Source organism: Elephantulus edwardii, unplaced genomic scaffold (assembly GCF_000299155.1).
Source record: "Elephantulus edwardii isolate Elephantulus edwardi_28Jun2011 unplaced genomic scaffold, EleEdw1.0 scaffold00116, whole genome shotgun sequence".
Lineage (NCBI taxonomy): Eukaryota > Metazoa > Chordata > Mammalia > Macroscelidea > Macroscelididae > Elephantulus > Elephantulus edwardii.
This window is the reverse complement of record NW_006399866.1, coordinates 124,412-140,021: the sequence shown is the minus strand read 5'-3', so window position 1 is coordinate 140,021 and position 15,610 is coordinate 124,412. Positions and strand designations below refer to the sequence as shown.

The window sequence follows — 15,610 nt, the reverse complement described above, 5'->3', positions numbered from 1 at the left end:
TCCTCCCTTACTCGATCCTCTTCTTCCCAGGTCCCTATAGCACTTTGGAAAGTGCCTAAAGGAAAACTGTCAGATGATGGGGAGAGGGGCCAGCGAGGAAGGTGAGGGAAGGCTAAGGTGCAAGAAGCCCAAAGGCGCTCACTGTATTACTGCCCAGCAGAGACCACCCCAGCAGGAGGACGTTCTGCGAAACAGTACCGTGACCAAAGGCTGCTGAAATGCAACCTGCCACTGCTCTGTGCCAGTGATGCTCATACCACCCTGCACGCTAGAAAGGAGGGAATGAGGAGTCCAGGAGGCAGCCGCCCCAATTCTTCTCCATCCCAGCCCATCCTGCGCTCACATGCCCCTCAGAACACTGTTCCATGGCCCCTCTGCTCTTGTCCTGGCGATGCCACCTCTGTGCTACTCCCAGGCTGGCAAGGGTGTTCGTGGGACAGGAGGGGGAAAGAGAATTGAAAGCAGAAAACATTTTAAAATAAAATAAAACCAGCAGTTCACAATTCAGTCCTGACACCTGCCCAGTGGGCTCCTCTCTGGGCCCCAGGGCCTGTCCTGCGGAGAAGGGAGGGTGGGAAGCTGCCAGCAGGCTTGACTCCAGCCCCACCGTCACACCAGGGGCCTGGCCAGACCTGGGCTCCAAGGCCTGGACGCCACGGCCTGCTCAGGTGGGGAAGCTGCCGCTGCACCACCAGGTCCAAATTCTCGTCCGGTTCGGAGCTGCCCGCTGTGCCTCTTTTGAGTGTTCTCCTTGCTCGCGTACCTGCTCCTAGGTTTTTTCTTCTCGATCCGTTTTTCTCCTCGTTATGTTCCTGGGTTTGATTTTCAGAGACAGTTCCCATAGGGCCTCTTCGGCCAGGTGGTCACTGAAGTCATTGAAGAAGTTTACAATGTCATCATTTCTCCTGATGTCATAATGCCTGGGGAGGGAGGCAGGTCAGTGAGAGCCAGAGTTGGGTGGGGCCCTGCTCTGCCACACCCTAGCCTTAGGGACTGTCTGTCTACTTGTGTGAGACTGCTGCACTGCTATTCACAACTGGAGCAGCACCTGGCAGAGAAGGCAGCTCTCAGACAGGGCCGGGCACTGCTATGACAACAGGACCCACGTCAAGGGCTGCCAAGGGTCTCCTGTGGAGGGCTTGTGCTGACTCAGGGGAGGCTCCACCGCCTGCACTGGGGTGTCCTGTGCCTCCCAGGATCTGACTTGGTGTGGAACAGTCTTGGGACTTTCTCTTGGAGCACAGCCTTTGAGCCAGGCCAGTACTAAGCACCAAAGAAGCCTTGCAACAAGCCCATGAGGCCGAGGCCACCACGGTCCACATCTTAAGAAACCAGTGCTCAGAGGTAAACCCACTAGTATAGCAGCCAGAGCCAGGGCCAGACTCGAAAGCCAGTGCTCTTGAGTGCCCCCTATGCCCGGAGTCCCCCCTGAGCAGTACCCCTGCACCTGGATTGAATAGGGATGGCCACCATCTGTGGGCACTCCTTCCGCCTGGAGGAGCCTGGCTCCCCTGTGATGTGACCTGCACCCCGAGAGACCAGGCTTCCTAGGCCCATTTTGTGCATGACAGCCTGATGCTGGGGAGGCTCAGGGCACAGATGAGAGCATAAGCCTGTGTCAGCTTTCCCTTGTGTGTGAAGAGATGGACATTGGCTTCCTGGTCTGTGAAATGGGGATGACAGAAGTGCTGCCACCACTGGACACAGAGCCCTCGTATAACCCTGCAAAGAGCTCCAGGACACAGGCATCACGAGCCTACTGAACAGAACCAGAGTCCCTTTGGTTCTCGTCAATTTTCTGTCTCCGTTCAGTGGCCTGGGAGCTGCTTCTCTGCACTGAGGGTTTAGATGGGGTCCCTGCCTAACCCTTCGAGGATAGTACTCACGCCTGCTGGAAGCACCGCATGCTGTCGAGGATGTTGAACTGCTGCCATCGTTTGGAGAAATTCACTTTCCCATCAATATAGTCTGGGTTTCCCAGGTGCACAAAGGTGAGATCCTGAAGGATCAGCCCCCTGGAAGGACAGAAAAACCAGTCACTGCTCTGCAGTGGGCTGAGCCTCCAGGAAAACTGAGCAACTAATGAATCACTTCAGGGCTGAGCCCTCTGGGCTGGGACTGAGCGGCTGCAAAACCAAACAGCAAGTCCGGATGAGGTTGCACATTTCCCCTAGCATGCACCACCAACATGGGCCCTCTGAACTCATGCCTGCCTTCTGCTCCCAGAAGGTTAGGCTGGGGCCTCAGAGCATCTGCCTAGACCCACTGGCTGCAGGAGAGGCCTCCTTGCCTCTGCCTGAGTCTGTCAGCCAACAGAACCTGGCTACACAATGTGTGCACATTTGTGGGCTGCTGATGTAAAATCAGTTACAAATAGAAAAGTTCACAAAATCTCACACTGTGTGGGGTGCTCTGCATTCACAGGCGGGGCAAGTCAGTATAACATACAAATGAGTTAGGAGGCCAAATGAGCAAAGATGGGGAGCAACTCTTCTACAAAGAGAGCTTAGCTTGAATGGCATGGGTGACACCCTGTCAGAGCTCCAGATGTGGGTTCTCTGATGGGAAAGGCTCTGATAAATCCTGCAAGGGGAAAAAGAAAATCTATTTATGATTATTTCACTGTTTCTCAAATTTACGTGATCAAGGGAGCCTTTCCCAGTAAACATGTATGTACAGGATTCCATGGCCTACCCTTTGGGAAATGCTCTCTGAACTTCTTTACATCAAGTGGTCTTGGGGTTCCTGTGTGGGAGGACTGACAAAGTTTGAGGAGCACTGGAACGATGCCATTTATGGGGAAGAAAAGGGAATCTAGACTTGTGTATACACATTGCCTGAACATGCTGATTGGTAGGTTCCAGAAGGAAATGGCAAGAGAACTGGAAAGAGAAGAGAGAAAGACAGGAAATCTCCCACTTGACCCTTTTCTGTTTAAATGATACGAGGAATATGTTTTAGTTTTAGAGTTTAAAATAAAATATAATATAAACAGCTGGAAATCCTTAAGTAAGGGTTTCTCTGAGGGAGTCCAATATAGATTTCCTCTAGCAGCTGAAAGACAAACCCAGGCTGAGGGGTCGGTAGGGGCAAGGAGGGGCTACTCACAGGTATGGGATGCAGGGAGGCTCCACCTCTGAGAGGGCGGCTCGGTATGCACGGAAGGAAGACGAGCTGTCAATCAAAGTACAGTACTCCGCCAGGCCCTGGGGAGGAGAGCAGACAGTTTGGCAGTGATGGGATGGGGTTCCTGGGGACAGGGAGGGCCTTGCTCTTCCTTCCTGCTTGACCAACCACCCTTCCAGCCTCTGAATGTCCCCATACACAAACATCATGACCACTGTGGCCCTGGGGCCAGCAGGGATTTGGTGTCTTTCCACACTCATGGCTGCAGGGGACTTAAGGATCCTTTGAGGAGAAACACCCCAAGGATTCCTTGTTCTGGACAGAATCATCTGAGTCCCCATGTATACAGAGACTGGAAGCAGGGCTAGGAAGTTATGAGGAAGTTACATCTCATGATGCAATTGCTGAACTGCTTCAGTTCAAACAAACTGGTCACTCCAGGCCCAAAGCCTTTCCTTGACTCCTCACTGCACTCAAAGCACAGACACCCCCACATCCGGGGCCCTGCGGCCTCGCCCTCCAGCAGTGCTGAAATGCTCTTTGTCGCCAGCGTATAGTGCAGTGTTTGTCTAGTAGAGAAAGGGAGCTGATCCTGCCCCCTGTTAGAATACCATTCTCCTGCCTCTGGACCTTTTAAGTCCCTTTTACAACATTCCACTGCCTCCTCTAGAAAACCTTCCTGTGTTCCTAGTGCCTCTTTTCTGCAGGACCCTGGTTTATACTGTCCCTTTATATACGCAGAGTGATCTGATCTGAGTGGCCCAGAGGACACTCAGGCCAGTGGGCGTAGCCTCCCTTCTCAAGGTTCATCGTCCTTCCTAAGGAGGAAGGTCCCTCTTCTTCACCAGGCTCCCTGAGACCCTGGCAATTGCGAACTGGCCTTTCCACATAGAGATGCAGCCAGGTCGGCCTCCTTCCTGCACCAAGCTCCCATCTGTTGCAGATATGTGCATTCCTCTTCTTCCCTTCCCAGGAAACCCCTCGTCTTTCAGGTCTTGGTATCAAAGGCATTTCTCTAGGTAAGTTGTCCTGGGTCCAGGTTCGGGTCAGATCATGTCACATACTCTGAGCATCTCATCCTTTCCTGATGTACTTACTGCACAGATTCACCACAGGATGCCTGGCCTGTTCACTATGTTATCCCCGGGCACTAATGTAGTCCAGTCTAAAGCCGTCCATTGAGAAGCCAGGGCTGAAAAAATGAGTAACACTGGGGCCCAGGTCTGGTTGGGAGGCAAAGGACGGCATTGACATTATAACCCCAGAGTTAATCCCAGGCCCTCTAGACCTGCTAGTTAGGAGCAGGAGACTATGGTTAGAACCACATAGCAGACTAGTGACAGCAGGGATCCCTCTGATCAAGGTCTACCACCTGTGCCGCAGCAGCTCACCCGAATGCTGGAAGGGCCTGCCCCAGCTCACCTCTGAAGTCTGCTTCTGCCACTCCAGCCTGCGGATGGGTGCGGAGTCCAGTGCAGAGAGGATGGCCAGGTAGGAGTTGAAGTTATTTAGCTTCCGTAAGTGCTGCAGAGAGAGGCAAGGCCTCATGAGAGAAGTGGGAGAGGGGCCACAGAGGTGGCAAGGACATGCAGACCCTGGGCATCCCGCGGGAAGGGTGTGGCCACAGCTACCTTCATGATCTTGATGAACTTCAAGAGCAGCCGTTCCCTGTCCTGGGCCTTTTCCTGTAACATGATTATTGACCGGACCCTGCACAGATCAAGGGGACAAAAATGAGACAGCCATGCAGCCTGGCAGTGCTGAAGAGAGTGGGACAGGATAGAGGCCTGCGCCATCTGACCTCTGCCTGCACTCGTTCCCAGGGCCATGTGGGGCTCCAGACACAGACACAGACACAGACCTTCCTCCCAAGAAGCCCAAGGGGATCTAGGGACCAATGTCACAGAACATGAATGCTTATATACCCCAATTCTGCAGTCAGTGGGAGGCTGTGGGGGACCAAAGGAGAGCCTTCCTGACAAATGGGGACCCCAAGGATCTCTGGGGTTAGAAAGTCACTAACAAGGCCTCAGGTTGGCTTGAAAGGGGGGGGAAAAAGCTGGCATAAGGGGGCATCTTTGTCCTCTAGGAGGGAGAAAATGGCTGCCGGGAGCCTCTCGGACCAGGAATAGCAATATCAAAACCAAAACCAATACCAAAGGCCAGTCAGGCTTGTTGCTAAAGTGCAGTGAAGATTTTGCAGTGCCCTCAACTTCCTGTTTACATCAAGTCTATTACCAGATTCACTGAGGTGAAAGGCTGTCCTCCACTTGTGCTATAAAGGCAGCGGCTTCAAAGACACTTTGAAGACCACGATTCTTACAAAATCACATCTGTTTCTCCTAAGGATCTTGTGGGATATAGTGTGTAATGCGCCGGACTGCTAACAGGACTCGCTATATGAATCCATGGGAGAAAGGCAAACGTCTCCTATGATTTAGAGCCTTGGAAACAGGAAGGAGGGTCCAAATTATTTTAAGGAGTGAGGACCTTCTTGGCCTTATTGTTCACCTTCTAAAACGGTCTTTTGATTGGCTCAAAGTTGAGTCACAAGGATACATTTTGTTCCAGGCTCAAAGGTTCCACCAGTCCCTATCAGACAAGCAAGCTTGGTCATGTTTATGGTTTTGAGCTTTGTTCCATATTTTATCCTGCTCTATCCAGGCACTTCTTCTGGGATCCCTTTTAAAGTGGCTGGCAGCAGTAGCTGGGCACCTTCCTAGTTCTTCTAGTCTCAGGGCTGTGGGGTTGACATTCGTGTAGCTCATTAGTCTTTTGGACTCATCAAGGCTGTAATCTGTAAGGGACTGGCCTGTGACATCTTCCCCTGCAGAACAATGACTTGATTTGAACTGCTGACTTCTCCTGGGGCCCCTAACGTGCTTTCCTTATCCACCTCCACAACTACTTCTGTGTTTGAGATCCCTCAGAGTATCCTAAAGAAATTAGACTTGCCCCTGGTGGCAGCAGTGGGTCATGTGCAGGGTGAGTTTGCTGCAGCTTGAGGCTGTGAGGCTGCCACGTTCAGATCTATCCTCAGTATCCACCATGGGGGCTACGAGCAACTTTGATTTACATCTCAAAGACCTAAGATTTTAAATGACAGACACAATTTTGGCCTTTAGTTTGCCTTACGAACTAAAGGTTAAGTAGAAATGTTCATAAAATCTGTGCCTTGGCTAACTGCTGCTGTCTGTCAGGGATATTCAGTGCAAAAATTAGCCCTGACCAGTGGCTGTAAGTGGAGATTCTGGCACATCTACCACAGGACAGCAAGCAGTCCCCTACTTCCTTGCATTCTGTGACAGACATCACTAATCAATTTCCTGTTGAGCCTCAGACTCCTCTGGGAGCCCACCATGTGACTGTGTCTGCACAGTGAGCCAATCCTGCTCTGCCCTTGCACCCTGCTGCCTGCTCTCACAATTAATGCCACCTCCCCAGGGAGGGAAGGAACTGAAGCTCTGTGACGAAAAATACAGATGCCCACTGGATGTGCTGTCATCAGAGACCCGAGCTCTGGCTGAGGCCACTCTTACCAGTAGGACATGTTGTTGAAGTGCTCAGTGAACTGGGTCAGATTCGGACTCTTCTCTTCATTTTGCTCTTTTGCCCAAAGCAAAACCTCAGGGATCTGAAAAAGGAAGTAAATGAGATACAGGGAGAGCCCTCTGGTTTGCCTCTGAGGGTGATTCTTTTCAGTTGGTGATGGCCATGAAGTTGGGATGGACCTAGCATTTGCAAGCACCTAGCTCTCAGAAGGTGGGCTCTGGTGGCGTAGTCTATAATGAGCCGCACTGCTAACCCAGAGGCTGGCAGACTTCTGTCGTTTGAATTCATCAGCAGCTCTGAGGGAGAAGGATGGAGAGTCTGCTTCTGCTAGAATTTAAAGCCCTTAGCAACCTGAGGGAGGGTCACTATGGGTCAGAATGGACTCAATGGCATTTAGTTTGAATTTTCTTTGAGATGCCCCCAGCACACTCCCCACTGGACACCATACCTCTATTTTATAAAAGAGCTCAGCATCTAGCAGTGTCAGCTGCTCCGCTATTTCATGGCTGTGAAAGTCATGCAAGGTTCCAGGCCTGAAAGACAGATGTGAAATTAGCAGTCAGGGAGCTACGCCAGCTCTGTGCTTGCAGACAGATGGGGATGTCTCCTAGGCCTCACCACCCAGTGTGAGCGGACAATGTAGCAACATCCTGGATGTCACGCAGCATCTTAGTGCTGAGCAGGGCCACACCAGGGCCTCTCTCCCAGTCATACTGCCTCTCCTGGGCCAATGCTGTCCCCTTCCCCTCCTTCCTCTGTAGTGAGTGTCCTGTAGCTTCAGAAGTCAGAGAGCTACAGCTTCCATTCTAACAGTTCAGGAGTCCCAGAAATGCTGCTTACAGCTGACCCCATTCCTACGTGGTCAGAAGTTTGCAGTCCAGCAGAGATGACTGCAGGGATGGAGCTGGCACCATACTGATGCTAACATGCTCACCTTTAAGGAGACAGTAAGTCAAGAAAAATTTCTACCTGCAACTAAATTTCACTTTGGGAGTTGGGCAGAAAGAGCAGGATTTGGACTTTTACAGATTTTTAGGAACATTCTGGATGGCTCAGGACAGCTGGACTGGCATTAACAACTGTCCTGCTCATAGTGCCACAAAAAGAATCAAGAGCAAACTACAGCCGGAAATTTATTCATGTATTTCCTGTCCTGTTAACTCGCCACACACCCTGCCATCCCATTAAGAAGGTGACTCATCACACAAAATACTCTTCCTAGAGAGGCGCCTCATCACAGGGTCTGGGTAGAGCCGGGGGCTGAGGCTGGGAGTCTGGGAGGGGGAGAGGAAAGTAACCTGGCAGAGGAATATAGAGGCTGTTCCTGGGGCTCCCGTCAGAGGCAGGGCAAAGCCTATGTCCACCTAAGAGAGCTCCCCTAGTGGGTGGCTGGGCCAGGTCAGAATCCAAGACCATAGACCCAGGGCTTCTCACCTGGCTGCTACTCCTCTGGCTGCCAAAGGCTGGTCAGAGTTGGCACACCTAAGCAACTTCTTCTGGTCCACCTTGTCCAGGATGTTCTTCCGGAGCACGCGGGCCAGGCTCAGCTCTCCATTGCACACCAAGCGAAAGACCAGCTCCATCAACAGCTTCAGAATCTCCTCTGTCAACTCCACGAGGCTAAAGGGCCATAAGGTGAAGGATGGTAACAAGAGTATTGTCAGTCACAGAGTCTAGGACTAACTCAAACTCCAAGGGCTGTGATCAACAGAAACATATAAATGCTCAAGTGGGAGAGAGGCAGAGGAGAGCCCTTGGGATGACTGCTCGCCCCAACACTTTCTCTGCCTCACTCTCTCTGAGCTGGACTCTCACAGGCTGAGTCACTGGCCCTGTCTTGAAGACAAGGCTTGGCTCTTCTGCTCACCACTGACCCTATGACCTAGTAATAATACTGGCTCAACACGTATTTATTAAATGAAGGGAGCTGGCACGTGCCATGTTAGAGGCAGACACCACTGTGGAAAAGCTGAGGAAGGCAAGCCAGGCTGTGGCCTTCACCCCAGTCCAGACTCCACTGAGCTGCTCACACGGCTAGTGGCTAAGAGCAGGAATAAGACAGAGTGGCCAGGATGGTCCTGAACAGGTGCTAGCCAAGTCCAGGGCGCACCCCTAAAGACAATCAAGGGCCCAGGCTGGGGCTGTGAAGATCTTCACAGAGGGGTGTCGTTCTCTCAAGGAAGGGGCATGAGCTCGTTAAAGAAGGCCAGAGCAAGCCCTGTCCAGACCTGGTGGGCAGAGCTCTGGCATGACCCTCGACAAGCCGAAGCCAGGAGGCCCGCCCCACCCACAGGCCCAAGAGCCGCTTCCCTATGATCCTGGCCGGCGAGAGCACTCACCACAGCTCATCCACCACTCTCACCAGCACAAAGAATGTGTTCTTGCTGACACGGTTCTTGAACGAGTCGGAGAAAGGAGAGAACTTCTCGTATGTGCAGTGTGGGTTAAAGAAATAGTCAATCTTCATTTCAGGTTGAGGGTGGGGAAAGATGAAGGGATTAATTTCTTGATACTATAACTGAGTGCCTACTATGTGTCAGGGGACCTATGAGTAAGACCGTCTTACCTGGAATCGAAGGCACAGAAGTGCTGAAGGATTGTGCAAAGGAGTGTGGTTGCAAAGTAGGAAGAAGTCCAAATCTGCCTGATCCCAAAGACTGCACCCACTCTACCTTCTCCCGCCTCAAACAACCACCACTACCCACCCCTGCCCTCAAAACAGCCTTTCTGTAACATCCAGGCCTGACTTTCTATGCAGTTTAACTAAGTTTCCTGTGAAAGTCAGGTAAGAGAAGCAATCAAAACAAAAACATCCTAGTAAGTGATTCTTTCTGTGGGTTTGCAGCTTACAGCTGCCTGCATTTCTGGAAACCTCTACAGGAGCCTCCCTGGTCTGCCAGTCAGTCGTGGCTTGCCAGCAAAGCAGGGAGTCCTAGAAGGAATGAGTTTCTCACCTAATTCTTCCCAGAGCAAATCTATGCTCGCTTCTCTACAGTAGCCCTTCACACCCGAGGACTGTAGCCCCATCTCTAGTGGCAGATGCAGTGAGCCCACCCTCCTGACTGTGCTCCACCTGTTCCCTATGGATCTGTAACCTTTGATGTATGACACTCAGGGCAGAAGGGTGCTGCACCTGGCACAGGGCTCACTGAAGAGCACGTCTAAGAGTCAGATGCTAGGCTATTTCTACTAACACGACCTGAACTGGACACAAGTGTAGCAGAGGTTATGGGCCAAGGGCTGATTTAGAGAGCACTGGTATGGCTGTCAGCCCACTCAGCAGCCACCTTCTGTGAGTTCCCTAATTATACAACAGGAAGTCACAGAATGGTCCCAAGGTCATGGTGTTGCTGCTGAGTGACTGCACATGTACAAATACGCGATGCTGGCCCATCCCTAGTAAGTGCAGATTTCTATTATTCACCAAGCCAGCGTGTGAGTAAGTACTTTCAGTAACAGAACATGTGAAGCTGAAGGAACTGTAGGAGAGACCTTTCCACTTGAGCCCTGACAGACATCTAAGGAGCAGGGCAAGGGGGAAAGGGGCAGGCAGAATGGTCTGGATGGAGATGCTGATGCCAGGGGGGCAGAGAGCAGGGGAGGAGCAAGGCTGCCTCGAAGTGAGAGCTGCTATCCAGCAGGTGGCAGTGGTAGACTATGATGCTGGGAGGCAGCCAACTTCCAGAAGCCCTGGAGCAGCTCCAGGTAGGTAGTTTGGGCCTAAAGAAGAGGAGATGCAGGAGGAAGAGGAGATTCAGATGAGTAAGCTCCTACTGTCACTATGGCAGGTACAGTGTACCAAAGAGCATGCCCATGGGGAAGACCTGGAGAAGGGGACAGAGATCAAGTTTAGCTGGGGGCTGTGCCATCATTGTTCACTGCTGGCTCTGCTGTTAGGTGGACGTGGCTGCACCCACTCAAGGCTGTCCATTTGAATTGTGGTTCCCTCATGTCTTGCATGCTCACCGCCCCAGCACTCAGGCTGCACCTCTGAGGGCCGTCCGACAGGAAGTGTGCACACTGTGCAAAGTCTGTAGCGGGTCTCTACACTTGCCTGTAACGCTCCTTCCCGCTCAGGATGTGTCAAGTCCATTCCAGAGCCCTCAGTGGTAACAAGCGCTGTCAGGCAGCACACCCTGACTATGCTCCAGGCACCCGCTAAGATTTTCACACAACCCTTTCATAGATGAGTCTGGAGAGGAAGCCTTGCTCGAGGCACACCCACCCTGGCCTGTCGACTCAGTGTCCCCAGATCGCACTGCTGCCTCACATAACCACCTGGTTCCCTCGACCGCGAGTTAAGCCAGAGTGCTGGGAAAGATATCTGTACTGCAGTTTCTTGATGAGCTCCTCCGGGGTGATGAAGGTCCGGTACGTGGTCAAGAAGGCTTCACAGTACAACACCAAGTCTACAGGGAAGACCAAAAGGAAGCCGACTGGTCAATACACAGAAGGTTCGGGGTGGGTGGTCTTGTGCCAGAGAAATCCCCAAAGACAAATACTGCAGTGTTGCTGTTAGGTGCCACAGAGTCAGCTAGACTCATCACGACCCTCTGAGGAGCCAAACCTCACTCTATCCCACACCATCCTCCTGATCTCTGTTTTGCTCGAGCCCACTGTTACAGTCACTGTGCCCACCCACCTTGCTTCCCTGCAGCACGGAGGAGTTGTAAGGGTAACAGAAAGGGGGTTGGAAGCCCACCCTCAGGCCTTTTGTCTAGAGACAGTGGGCCCCCTCTGAGCCTGCCTCTCAAGAAAGAGGAGGATCAGTTTCACAAACAGCCAAAAGATTTTATCTCACAAAGAAAATTCTATCTGGCTCACAGAAGCTGTTTTAGGGATGAAAGCTGCAGTGAATTCTGAGGCAAAGGCTCGCCTTCAATGAGAAAAGAGACCTGCAATCGATTAGTAATGCCTGCCACAGGCAAGCACTAAAGATTGGCAGCAAGCCTGTTTGCCCTGGATCGGACAGTTAGAAATTCCTGTCTGTTCCAAAAGTTGATGATTCCAAGGGTCATAATCAGCATACTCAGAGAGCAAACCAGCTCAAACTTGTCAGAAGGTCCTGAAGCTAAACGAGGTGGACTGACAGAGTGGCTGCACAATGGGCTCTGGGAGGATGGTTTCCTTCTATTGTACAAGGGGCCTCTGTGAGCTGGAGTCAGTGTGATGAGATCTAACAACTTTTAAGTGATAGGACACAGTGATGCATTCCCAACCCTCCTAGAATCGTAACACACCCCTCTGTTTATTTGCTTGGTGAAAACCACACTGTCTGTCATTAAAGAAACAAATATTTTAAAAGGCAGGACACGCCCTGAAACAAATGACCTGGCTAGACTTAAGAATTTATAGCTACAAAGCGGCAGAGCTGAGACCTGAACACAGATCTGCCTCTAAAATTTGTGCTCTTAACTGTGAGGCTAAGCACACATACAACATAAATTTTCCTTTTTTGGCCTCAGGTCACCTTCTGTTTATTCTCTACTTTGTGGGGCGTCTATTTCCTGCCAGGTAGTGGCAGGGAGCTCAAGGAACGCTGCTTCCCCTGCAGGGTAGCACTGGTGTGGCACAGATGCACAGGCACACCCCCCCAGACCTCTCCCAAGAAGATGGAAGGGACCAACCACCTCCTGCTCCTGCATCTGGAGTCCTGGGTGGCCCTGGGTCCGGCGGGGAGGGACGCTCACAGGCTCAAGTCACAGTAGGTCCAAAAGCATGTATTCTGGCTCTTTGTGGACCAGCAACCAAATTTAAGATTTGGTTCAAAGGGCTGCTGGGTAAGGAAGCAGAGATGGAACCAGCACAGATCAAGGACTCCTGAAGAATGGAGCCGAGTCTCCACATCTCTGCAAGACCAGTGGCCACGGTGGCCATTCATGGGATGTATTGTAGTCTCTGTCCACGCACCACATTCCAGCACGCTCAGAGTAGCCCCAAGGGGCAATGATCACTGTTACCCTAACTTTCACAAGGTGTAAGCAGAGGTATTGTGGTCCACTGAATTATGGCAAATGGGGTGCCATCTGGCTTTTCCTAAGCATAGGGACACACCACTTTTCAATGTTCACACAGCTGAGTACCTCCCAGAACTTTCTCTGTTACCCTGGTGCATGCCAACCCTAGAAGATATCTCTAGCTTTTCAACTAAGGAAATGGAATCCCATGAAAGCTAATGGGCATTCCCTGCATGTGAAGTGCCCATGTGAACTGAGGCCTGAGATCAAATTCAGTCTTACCCTCTACTGCGCTGATTCTGTAACATGCTGCCTGAGGGCAGAGCTTTCCAGATGACAAGGCTTCTACCTGCTCGGGGTTCATGAGGCCCAGCCCTACTCCTCAGGTCCATGTCCTAGTTGGCTCTGAGCCCTGGCACCTCCCAGAAGTGAGTGTAATGGAAGCAATGTCTAAGAGATGAATCCACCTGCCCATGAAGGTGTCCTGTCACCTACCTCCTCCAGTCTATCCCAGGACCTTGGTCAAGGCTATACTTTCTAAGTTCAAAACTTTGATTCTATGAAGTGTCCTCCCATTTTTCAAAAGTCAAGCAGAAGTTCTTGTCAGAATCAGAGTCTCCTCTGAGTATACCATCTCTGTAAAGACTCTTGGGCTGTGCTGCCTACAGGGCCCAGCCTTGGCCCTTAGTCACAGCAGGCTCCATCTGCTGGGAGGGACAAGCTATATGCCTTGTGCTGAGATGTGGAGTCAGCTCTCAAATCAGCCTTTTACATTTTTGGACTGAAATAAAACAAAAATGGTTGCTTATGTCCAGCTGAGAATGGAGTTCTGATTTATTAAACCAGAGCAAGGATTTATTGTTAAAGATGATAATAGGTCCTCCTGAGCACCTTCCGACCACAGCCAAAGGCCACTGCTGGTGGGCCACCATACCTTTCCTATCCGTCTCAGTAGCGTGGACCAGTAAGATGTCCCCAGAGCCTCCACGGACGTCCGGTCCATCATCACCCTGCAAGGCAAACAGTGAGGGGGAGTGAGGAGAAATGCTGTCTTAGGGAAGACATTTGGGAAGTGACAGGCAGGAAGGAACCAACAGGTTGCGCTGAAGAGACCCCAGGATCCATTCCCTGGTCTCCCTGCCACAGCACAGAGAGGTGTGCTGAGCCTGCCTGCTGCCCTGTGATCAGCATTAAAACCTAACCAAGGACGTGCCTGGGCCCCAAGAGCAACCCAGACATGGGCGCCAGGGCAGAGCTCCCCTCCGAGAACCTAACTGGGTCAAGGAAGAGTGGCACTACTCATCCTTTCCTAGTCATCAGCCCACGGGGTAGAGAAGAGTAGGGAGTAGGGAGTTCTCACATCCTGCGTTGGGGGAACATGTGGGAAGCCGGTGTGACCGAGAACCAGCCTTACCCACCCTCACTCCCAAGGCTGACTGCGAGTTGGCTTGACTATTCCTATGTGAGTTCATGTATGAAAATGGCAGCAAGGTACCCTAAATCTTCACCTTCGTGTCCTCGGTGGAACAAGGAGTCCCCAGTAGCTATATCATAAGGTCTTCTGTGGAGCTCTTTGGTAGGGGAGTGCAATGTGTTCTGACTGCTGTCGTCCAAGAAAGGAGCAAGTCTTATTTGTAATGTGAGCAAAGAGGCAAGAACCTGCAAACCCAGACTGGCCTGAGAAGGAGCTGTCATCAAAGCTACAAATGGAACTGAGGGCCTCACTCCACTAGGCCTGGCCCTCATTCTGTAATTCTGAAGTGAAGATAATCAAATAGACCCCCAGTCACCTTGTGTTTACTGCATACACTCCCCTCTCTCAGTACCTTTTATCCCCACCTTCCTTTAAATGTTGTAATTCTGACTCCAGAGTCCTGACAGGGTCTTGGATTTCTAGGGGGTAGGAGTCTCTACGCCTGTCACCTAATTTTTCAGAAAATATTTCAGGCAAGTTTCATGAAGCTTCACTTCTTTCTAGGGAGGAGTCCAGCTGTCCAAGTCCCCTGTTAGTATAAGGAGCAGGTGGCCAGCCCTTAGGGTGACAGGTGCAGGGTCACACCTTTCCCTTGTGCTGCCACAGCTGGCCCAGCAGGGCTTACCTGCCCGTGTGTCCACAGGCCAGCGTATGTGTGAGTGATGGAAGTGGAGCCCAGAAATAGGCCTACTTCTTAGGGGTGGGTCAAGACTATTTTATTAAGCCATTCCTTTGTATTTCTAGAATCCCACAGCAGAAAAGAGACCAAAGGCTCTTTCAGGATAGCCTCCTGTATTTTCATGGTAGGCAGGGGAAATTGTTTTTCCTGACAAAGTGCTTTTGCCAAAGCACAGGACAAACAAGCCACAGGGTCCAAAGCTGGAATTTTCTTAATCAGTTTGTGTTTCCCGGGCTGAAACTGCAGTGAGGTCATCTTAATAATATAAGAATACCTTACATTTCATGAGGGTATATCAAGTGCAGGGTCTATATGGAATACTTTACATGGACACATTCTTGCAATGACCCCCAGAGCTGCATCATGTGAGACTTTAGATGTGTTATGGAACCTCTTCAGCATCACTTAAGAGCAGGACAAGGAGCTGTACACTTTCTTCCTGAATTCCTCCAATGATGTCCCTGGCACTGGGCCAGTGTACACAAGCCACAAAGATCCTTGCCTCCAGCAGTCACGCCTGGTCTGGCCACGCCTCTTGGGAACACTGGCCAGCTCTGGGGGCAACATTCAGTGCACCTAGCTCGGGTGTGTGCTGTGTGAGACACCTCAAGGTTCTGTCCTCCTCTGGGCTCTCTGCTCTTTCTTCATGGGGCCAGGTCTTACGAAATGAGGACCTGTGAAGCACTCACCTCTTGCTTGAGTGTCAACCTTGCCATAATTTCATTGTGGTCAATCAGGGACAGCTCGTCTACTTCCTCCTCTGACTGAACTGATTCCAGAGCATCTGGTGACTTAGGCGTTCTGGAAAGAGAAGTGGTTTAT

General features: G+C 51.3%; 1 protein-coding gene across 1 annotated transcript in view; it reads right to left on the bottom strand.

Moving 5' to 3' along the window:
• Window positions 1-769: 769 nt before the first annotated feature.
• RAPGEF1 (Rap guanine nucleotide exchange factor (GEF) 1) overlaps window positions 770-15,610 on the bottom strand; it is a gene marked incomplete at its 5' end in the record, with an annotated part of 86,264 nt that continues 71,423 nt past the window's right edge. Inside the window, 12 exons of the mRNA XM_006892598.1 lie at window positions 770-920; window positions 1,887-2,015; window positions 3,109-3,206; window positions 4,549-4,650; window positions 4,758-4,836; window positions 6,666-6,760; window positions 7,127-7,211; window positions 8,113-8,298; window positions 9,018-9,110; window positions 11,003-11,087; window positions 13,570-13,645; window positions 15,478-15,589. Of these exons, the coding sequence (XP_006892660.1) occupies window positions 770-920; window positions 1,887-2,015; window positions 3,109-3,206; window positions 4,549-4,650; window positions 4,758-4,836; window positions 6,666-6,760; window positions 7,127-7,211; window positions 8,113-8,298; window positions 9,018-9,110; window positions 11,003-11,087; window positions 13,570-13,645; window positions 15,478-15,589 (1,291 nt within the window). The remainder of the gene's footprint in view (window positions 921-1,886; window positions 2,016-3,108; window positions 3,207-4,548; window positions 4,651-4,757; window positions 4,837-6,665; window positions 6,761-7,126; window positions 7,212-8,112; window positions 8,299-9,017; window positions 9,111-11,002; window positions 11,088-13,569; window positions 13,646-15,477; window positions 15,590-15,610) is intronic.